At 30.4% G+C, this 10,191-nt stretch overlaps 1 protein-coding gene across 1 annotated transcript; it reads right to left on the reverse strand.

The window, feature by feature from the left end:
• Window positions 1-4,196: 4,196 nt before the first annotated feature.
• LOC130806373 (uncharacterized protein At4g19900-like) lies at window positions 4,197-5,875 on the reverse strand. The gene has a single exon (XM_057671419.1). It carries the CDS (start codon window positions 5,724-5,726, stop codon window positions 4,197-4,199), a length of 1,530 nt encoding a protein of 509 aa, XP_057527402.1. The 5' UTR covers window positions 5,727-5,875.
• Window positions 5,876-10,191: the final 4,316 nt, after the last annotated feature.

Genomic DNA, 10,191 nt, shown 5'->3' on the forward strand with positions numbered 1-10,191 from the left:
TCTGACGATCTCTGAATTTGAAAAAAGATGGGAAGGGATTGTGTCCACTTGGTCGACTAGGAACCGGAGGGTCGTGCGATATTTGGCTGGAACATGGATTCCTCACAAAGAGAAATTTGTGCGTGCGTGGACGAATGATTGTTTGCACTTGGGTAACCAGACTACCAGTAGAGTTGAAAGCCAACACTCTTCCTTCAAGTACTACTTGGGTAGCAGTAATAGCTCATTTGATACGCTCTTTAAAAGGGCACACGCACAAATAACGAATCAACAATCGAGGATAAGAGAAGCTCTGGAGGAATCTAAGAATTCCATTTCAAGGACATCGCGACTTAATTTTCTAAGACCGTTGTATCGTCATGTTTCTATATTTGCCTTGGAACAATTGATGATGGAACACAACCGGATGTTAAACCTGGGCAGTTGTCTTTTTGAAATATGCGGTTATGTCAGTCAAAAAACCCACGGATTACCATACGCGTGTTACCGTTACTTGTCTATCAGATCTCATGGTGCTTTGTACTTGGACGATATACATCCATTTTGAAAAACGTTAAACTACTTAAAGGCAGAAGAAGACGCCAACGAAGAAGTACGGCACGCAAACGCCGATGATAAAGAGTATTTTCAATCGTTGGTGGATGAAGTTTTAAAAGCCGACCCCTCAGTTCTACGACACGTGTCTCAGGTACTTGAACATGAACTACACCCTGATGGTAACGATATACCTGAGCCACAAGCAAGTCCACCGAGGAAGGGAAAACGAATGACAAGCAGAACCTTGAGGAGAAACTAAAGTTCGTTTGATGATTGCATCCAACGTTCTCTTCCTAGGACGACATTCCAAAATCGGAGGGGTGCGCTCCGATCCCTCAAATATAACCTTTGCTACGTGCCCACCGTAGCTGGGTATTAAAGTGGTGTCAACAAGGCCCCCGGGCTAGGGTGATGTGATCAACCAGTCCGTGTCCACGGACTGTGAGCGCTTCCTCCCCCGTGGAGCCACATCCTCAACCTGGCTTACTTCTGCCTGATCAGAAGTGCCAGCCGAGCTATGCCCTCTAATCCTGAACTGACCGGCATGCCCTCTTACGATCTTCCAATCAACAGGATGACCGGCAGACTCATCCTGACCGATAGACTCTTCCCAACTAAGAGATTCGTCGTAATCAGTTTCATCGTCACCTGAGCCGACCGTATGACTATGTAGGCTACTCTGGCGCTCAAAGCGACTACGCACTTGCTCTAGGGTAGTTGAACGTTGGGCCTGACTAAGTCTGGCCGCCTGTTCTTGCCTTGCTCGCCTTGCAGATCCCGTAACCCCCCTCTCATGGGGATCCCCTCTCAGTAAAGTTGGCCTACATCTACTGTCGCTCAATAACCCTCTAAAAACCCTTTTCCTTTTCCTTGATTTCCAGCCATTTACTACAATTTTCATATTTTAATAACAATTAATAAAAATTTAAAAGCATAAAAAATTAAATTAAGTTATATTCATTTTAATTATACTTACAATATTAATTTAATAAACATTTAAGTTAATTTAATAAACACTTAGAATTATATAAATTACTAACAAGTAACAACAAAAATAATTCACAATTACAAACAAATAAACAATTATTATATTCATAAATATTTAAACAACTAAAATTTAATAAATTAATTAAACAAAATAAATTCATTCGAAATAAAAAAAATTAAAAAAAATAATTATAAAATTTTCATTCGAAATTCAAAAAAAAAAAACTTATTCCAGTCGCACAAAAAGTGCGACTCCACCTAGGCACAGTCGCACTTTTTGTGCGACTGGTTTGTGCGGCTAGATTTAAATTTTTTTTTTAACTTTTTCTCAAATTTAAATTATAAACTACTTCTTACAATAACATTATCATAATATAATGTATACAACAATTATTAAATAACAATAACTAAAAAAATAAATTAATTAAATACAACAAATTCATTCGAAATTAAAAAAAATAATTCAAATTTTCAAGCCAGTCAGACTTTTTGTGCGACTGGTATGAACACAAATTTTTTTTTTTTTGGTAAAAAAATTCGAATTTAACTTCAAAACTACTACTTATAACAACTTTATCATAATATAATGTATTACAACATTTATTAAATAACAATAACTAAAAAAATAAATTAATTAAACTCAATAAATTCGTACGAAATTTAAAAAAAATTTTAAAAAAATAAAATGTTCATCCCAGTCGCACAAACAGTCGAACAAAAAATGCGACTGGTATGAACACATATATATATTTTTTTAAATAATTTCGAATGAATTAAAATAAAAATTACCTCGAGTTTTTGTTGACGACTTCGATTCCAAAGCTTTAGCTCCGATTAATTTTATGTGAAGAATTTGACTTTATGGAAGTGATAAGAGTGTTATTGAGTGAATTTGGAGTATTTTATAGAGGTTTTAAGTCTAGTGGTAATTTCGTAATTTTTTAAAGTCTAAGGGCAATTTTATAATTTTATTAGGAGGTGGCGATAAAATGAAAAAGATGGCGACATATAAGAATTGGGTTATTTGCTCTTTTTCCCCAATGTTCGGAATTAATTACTTTTATAAAGTCAACTTCAAATTAATTATCACTCTACATGCCCTATCCCTAAGAGTTGTTTGTTAGAGCTTACTTAGCTTTAAAAATAGAAACTTCTAAGCATATGACTAATTAATTCATTCATGTCAGCATAATTGTCTCATTTCTTGATTAAATCTATTTATTATAATGATCCGCTTGATTATCTTTACTAATTAGTGGTAATAAAAATCATTTATAGTGTAAATTTTCATGAAATATATCATATTATTTCGATGGTAATAAAAGTTTGATCATAAAAAAATTTATTTGTTCATAATTTTTCATTATCATCTGATACCACGTTTTTAAAAGGTAATGCATTGAAATGAATTTTATGATTGAAGGTGAATAAGCATGACTATTAAATTTATTAAGAAATATTCATACCAAAATTAAATCAACTTTTCATTAACATTCTTACCCATTTAGTACTAATGACCAATCAGGCCGTAAGCATTTTATTTGCCTTTTTGCAAGTTATTTGAAGTTTACATTTATTTGAGTCTTACAAGACTCTGCAATGAAATTTGTATCCATTAAATAACATTTTTATAAATTTTTTGTAAAAGTATAGGGGACATTTTTGTTGAGATGGATAGAGTACTGTATTTATAAGAGTTTTAGATGTGTAAGGTGGAATTGCAAGAAACATTGTTCTTTACATTAAAACGTCAGGTAAAGGCCGGTATGGATAATGGCAGTGGAAAATAAAAACGTTAAGTGTCGTTCCACTAATATAATTAATCTACAAGCACCAATTGGATTACCAAGTATCCTAGTACGGAATAAGAAAAATTATTATTCTCATTACTTTTTAAGTAGGGAAAAATAGAGTGTTTTTAGCACATTGTGTTGTATGAAAAGATGAACAAAATGCACATATTTATACACAAATTGTATCAATATTTCATTTGCTCTCTACATGTAACATTCATGTAATAATTACCATGAGTGTTTTTGTGTTTTAGTTCCCAATAATTAAACCACTCATCAATTATGCTAATAACTCTTACACTAAATAGTCCAAAGAGGCACATCTTATGTTATTAGCATCGTTTTTATCCAATTGACATATATGTGAGACCTCATAGGAGCCAATAGTAGCAGTGCACTAATCTAATTATTATACAAATCAAAGTTAATTTCTAGCAAAACACTATGATTACCTAATATAATCAAATGCATCCATCTCTACAATTCATATTTTCTTCTTGGTGTTTAGTTTTATAGTATCAACTTTTAATAATCTTTACATTTAGATAATCTAAATTAAATACAGTCAAAATTAAAGGTCGAAAAAACCCATAAATCCAAATGGAACAAATACTAACAAGCAACATAGATAGGAGGTATTTAATTGGGATTACAAAACTAAATTGTAGAATAACTCTTCAATAAAGGGTTAGTAGTTAAAATGAAATACAAATTCAAAAAAATTAACTAACACACTTAAAAATTATACATCATTCAAAGTGCTATGTATATATATAAAACTCAAAATAGACATTTCAAGCATATATATGATCTCTAAGGATTTCCTTATTCTTGAATCAAAATCAAGGATATAATTTTTGAAGTAAACTAAAATCACCCTCATAACCCATATACATCTTGGCATATGATACAATGACTAGAAATTAATTTCCCAATAACACTACCTTTCTCAATCCTCATATTCTTACTAAATCTATTCCAAAGATGAACACCATAAGACTCTTTACTAACCTTAACAAACATGTCTTTAGCCAAATCTAAGTCTTTACCATGTAAGTCCTTAAAATACTTATCAAGACTTTCCCAATCAATAGGGTAAAATGCCATAGGAGACATCACATTGAATTGATACATGGGATCATCTAGATATCTCCTAACAATTTTACTAGCCATATAAGGCCCATTGAATCCCCATAAGTTTCCATCAAATGTCGAGTTAAATTCTTCCATAAATCGATACAAAAGAGGATGATTCTTATCAAAGATCAACACTGCATTGTTAACTGATACCCATGTCTTACTTTCTTCATCAACTTCTTGCACTCCTATAGAATTTCTTAACTTTGAAACATCCTTAAGGATTATCATATCAGTATCAAAGTATACACCTCCATACTTGTATAAAACCGCGAGCCTTAAAAGGTTTGATAAGTTTTGTGTAATGGGGATTTTTCCTGGATCAAGATGACCATTCATAAGCCTCTCGAGCCAATCTTGAGCTGGTGTGCTACTAAAGATCAGAGCAAAATCTGGTGCAACTGTTAGGATCATGTACCCGCGTTCTATGAGTGGTTTTATGAGATCTTTACCGGGTTTTGAGGCCATTATTCGAGAGATTATGATCACACAACCATTCGGGTGTGCTTTAAGTATACTCTCTAGGGAGAACATTTCTCGCTTACCCAATAATGTTGTCGAAATCCATGTCATGAAAATGTTCACTCTGCATCTGTTCATTCTCACAAATTCTTGCATTTTCACCTCAAATTTTCTTGTTCTTGGTGTCGATTCGAGTATTCTTGATTCGGGTAGTTTCTGTTTGATCCATTGTATCCTTTCTTCCTTACTAAAATTACTTGGTAAGTTTAAAATATGATCAAATTCAGAAACTATTATTTCATCTTGATCTTGATCTTGATCTTCGTTTTCAGACTTGTTCTGTTGGCCTTGTTTAGTAATCGGAGCTAAATAATTTGTGTTCGTACTATTTTTAGAACGCTTTTCGTTTGAATTGTCAAGAACAGGAGGAGATGACTTGATCTTATAAGGATCTTTTGCTTGTATTTCTTTGATAACATCAGTTTTTCGAGTTTTATCAGCAAATTCGACATCAGGAGGCGAAAGTTTCACAAAAGAATCATCAATCGAAGGCGAAATTTGCTCAACCAAATCATAATCCTTCCCTTCTTTTGTAGGATATGTTGTTTGTTTGATAGTGTTATCATCATTTTTTATGACATTATATGAAGGAATCGTAGGAGTTTTTGAGGATGTAATGACTTTTGAGTAATCAATTTGTTGTGGGTATTTTAGATAAAGTAAGGAAAAGAAAGAAATAGCAAAAAAAGCACTAATCATATAGATTGATGCAAAAGATGAAGGTATAGAAGATGTACATTTTCTAGTCATTTTTTGTAAAATTTTAGGGAAGAACAAGAAGAGAAGAAGAGGTAAAATGGGTAGGTTAAGTCAAGAAATCTTTAAATATGATTTTAAATAGATTATAATGGATGATTGTTGATTGATTCATGTTGTTAATTGGTTATGTGAGTAATTGTTGTATTGGTTATGAGTTGTGACATAGTCATGTTGAGGAATATGGAGAAGATATTGACATTTTTTCTATGAAGATTATACAAGCATGAATTATTGTTGACTTATGGTATTCATGGAGAGGTGTTTGTCGGGTTGTTAAAATGAGTTTGAACTTTCAATTTACATTTTTAAAAATTATGGATTAGTCTAATAGTTTACGGCTTTTTCTTTCACCTTTATGATATGGGTTTGATTCTAACTAACTAAAATTATTCTCGATCCCCTAACTTATAGTGATCATTTAGTCCTATCCCTTATCAAAAATTAAAAATAATAATAATAATAATAATAATAATAATAATATTTTCGATTTAAAGGTGTTCAAAACAGATCCGATGACCCAATATTTACCCGATCTTGGCACCGAATCCGACTTGACCCGACTTTAAACTGAATTTAAAATAATTTTAAATTTAATATGGACACAAGACCCGATTTTAAACTAATCCAAAATGCCTAACCAAAATTGACTTGATAACCCAAATAAAATGTTCAAATTAAGGGTATTTTTTTTGTTTTGGGTGTTATATCGATTTTATTTCTATATGAAGTCGAATTAGGCGATGATAAAAGATTACAAAATAAAACATAAAGGGCCAGATCCATATAAAGTGGTAGTTGTGAACTATTTTTTCTTATTGGCAAATAAAATATTTTGTTTGGAACTAAAATATGATATAAGTTTTGGATTAGGTAGTAGTTAATACAGTAGTTTATTCGTAACATGTAAAGAGGTGGAATGAATGTTCCCCTCTAGTACGTAGTCATTGTTTTATGCAAGTTGTTGGTTAAGTTTAGATGATTCCCACATACTTCCTCAGTTATGAAATACTTATCTAGGAAAATGTTACTCTCTTCGCTTTACTTATTCTATTTGGTTTTTTAATACTATTTATTAATCGCTCTTATTATGTGATTTGTTCTTAATCTATAAGTTACAACATAGTCATGTGAGATTTTATTTAATTCGTCTTACTGTAAATTTTATTAATATCAACTTTTTATAATTTTTACTCAAGCACAATTAAAAATATTTAAGACTGAAAACGTGCATTGACAATGTATCAAAATCAAATGGGACAAGTAAAGAGAATAGGAGGGAGTATTAACTATTATCAGTAGAAGTATAATATAATTGATGTAGTATATCAAGGATTCAATTTCACACTAATATTTACCCATAGAGTTAGAGGTGTCCAAAACAAACCCTATAACTTGAAATTTACCTGACCTTATAATCGAATTCGATTTAACCAGACTTTAAAAATGATTTACAATTATGTAAAAAAACAATATGGACATAAAATCTGATTTCAAACCGATCCGAAACATCTAACTCAAAATCAATCTGATCACCTAAATGAATACATGTACATACAACTAATAATACTTGCATAAATATGCTTTACAAGCTTTAACTTAGGTAGATAATTCCTTTTAAAGTGGTTTAATTTATGGATTATGCTTTGGAATTGGTAAGATCAGGAAAGTTGTGCAAGGCACTAAATATAAGTTCTCAAATAAATTTTTCCTTTTGGATTTTGCTATGCCAATTTAAAAATTACAACTTTAAAGTCAAATTAAATTCCCAAATAAATATGAAGTTTACAGCTTTGAGCGCATTATATCATATAATAAAAGGGATGCCATTGTCTTTATTGTTTAAATAATTGATTCTCATGTTAGATGTTATTATTATTATTATTAAACTAATTAAATAATCACCTTGAATCAATAATTGGTCATAAAATTTTTAATTTTTACAATAGTTTAAAATAAATCATATTACTCGTTGTTGGATGATCTAGAGATCAATTGCCACTTAATAATTGATATTTCCTTCGTCTCATTTTGTTGGTCATGTATATTTTATTCCTTGCTTAATTTTCAATGTATAATTTGAGTCTAGATGTCTATGAATATATTTCAAATAAAATTATGAAAGTACACTTTCAAAAAAAATGACTAAGATAGGACTAGCATTTTGGTCACAAATTGGTTGCCATAGGATTATCTACACTCTATCTGTCGGAATTAAAATAAATTTAATGTAAAAGAAAAAATGGAGCTGCCCCGCTTGACAAGTCTAAACACATATAAACTAGTGATTTATTCTTAAGTTCTTTATACCACATACTTATTATTTGTTATTTGTTATTTATTTGTAGTTTTAATTTCGTATTAGTTATATTTTTATATTATTACTCGTATAAGTATAGTATTAGTCGTATTACTATAGAAGGGTGGGTTTGATTGGTGGGTGCAGGGGGCTGGGGAGGGGATGGTGGTGTGGAGTGAGTTTTATTTTTTTTTTTTTTTCCATTGAGAAGAGAAAACCTTTTTAATAAACCTTTTATTATAGGTCAATTTGACCTAGGTTTATTTTGAGAAGAATCTTACAATAGTTGGGATAATTTTGAGTTATTCAATAATGGATTTTTAAGATAATAACAATAATTAAATTTATTTTTGATATCTTTTTCTAATAATTACCGTTAACAATATAGACTAGGTTAATCATGTTTCTACCACTTATGATTCAAGATTTACGATTTATGCCCTTTTAACTCACGAGTTTGCTATATTATTTATTTATTATTTGTCTCATTTAATTTTCAATGTTGCTTTTATGAAAAATATTGTCTTCACTTCCTTCAAATTTCATTCACATATTTTTTCGATTCTTTCTATTTTAATATCTTTCACGCAATTTAATGCTTTTGTCTAACATTATCCTATTAACTAAATTACTTGGAAATACTTGTGTTATTATCGGTTCCAATTGACGTCGATATCAACTTGAAGAATTTTAAATATAATTTATATTTTTTAATATGTAATATATGTTATTAGAGTTTTTTTAATAGAGTATTTCAAATATCAATAATATAAAAGTAAATAGAGTATTATATTATTTATTATGCCTTAAGTTATAGGAACCCTTTTTATATTTTAATGGAGGGATCAAAAATGAGCGGAATGGCCTTGCCAATTCCAATTGTGCCGAATTATTTCCAAATACAACCTAAGGCTTTGATATCATTTCTGTGAATTTACCAACAAAAATTATCAGGATAACTTCTAACGGTTCTTTTAGTACACAGTACTAAAAATTTTAATAGTAATGAAATTTGAATATAATTTTATTCTGAAAATCGCATCAAAAGAATCGTGATCATACTTGTCCAATTACAAAGATTATTTTCACATCAAATTGTGTTTGAAAACAAAGATTTCATTTCAAATTAAAATTTCAATTATAAAATCATAAATGATCTTTATATAATAAGGCTTGAAAAGTCATTCTTAAATTTTTGACTTTGACTTCTTTTAAAACAAATGTGGAATTGGCTTAAATTAAAAATCCAAAATTTAATTTTTTTTTTTATTTTTCAAACATTAAATTTAAGTCGATACTAGATATTTGGATGAAATTATCATTTTCAAACACAACATCAATTAGCACTTAAATATATGATATTGTCATCATCATGATATCATCCCAGTGTATTCCGCTTATAGAAAACTATGGTCAGGGTCTGGAGAGGGAAAGACGGCGGTAACTCATAACCATAAAGGAAAGGGTGGCCAAAAGAGTCCCCCAACTTGAGAAAGATTAAGAGAAGTTTCTGTCACGAAAAAGATAAAAAATACATATAGATAAAATAAATAAGTAAAAACACTTAAAATATAAATTTAAAATAAAAAATAAAAATAAAGAAGTAAATTAAATATATGATATTGTATATCCATTTAAAGCCTCATATCACTCAAGTCGATTCTAGATTTTGCTAAAATGCTCCAATGTAACAGGGTATCTACACATGTTCAACAAGACTAGTCGAAACTAGACGCTGGATCAGAATCGAATCAGGACTTGAATGGGTTAGGAAAGAGTCCAAATTGACGAACCAGTTACAAACCCGGCCCGTTCTAACTCACAAATTTGCGAAAATTTGAATAAAAAGATTATTTAACAACTTAATTCCAAAAATAAGCTTCGTGAAAACTTAATTCCCAAAATAAGCGTCCGTGCATCTAAACCTAGCCTTGGAGTAAGTCGCTGTTACTAACAGCGAAAGACAAAAAAAAAAAAAGGTCATAAGTCGCTATTAGTAACAGCGACTTTAAGGTTAATTGATCAACTCCTTAATCTCGTAGGTTGGAATGAGGAAGTAACTGAGAACTGAAAACTTAAAATTCATTAAGTCGCTGTTACTAACAACGACTTTAAAAAATTTTTTTTTTTTAAGTCGCTGTTAGTAACAGCGACTTACTC

This window comes from Amaranthus tricolor, chromosome 2 (genome assembly GCF_026212465.1).
Source record: "Amaranthus tricolor cultivar Red isolate AtriRed21 chromosome 2, ASM2621246v1, whole genome shotgun sequence".
Taxonomy (NCBI): domain Eukaryota; kingdom Viridiplantae; phylum Streptophyta; class Magnoliopsida; order Caryophyllales; family Amaranthaceae; genus Amaranthus; species Amaranthus tricolor.

Bases quoted from the DNA above. Each gene is read 5' to 3' on its own strand.
- LOC130806373 (XM_057671419.1), bottom strand. From the start codon at position 5,726: ATGACTAGAAAATGTACATCTTCTATACCTTCATCTTTTGCATCAATC.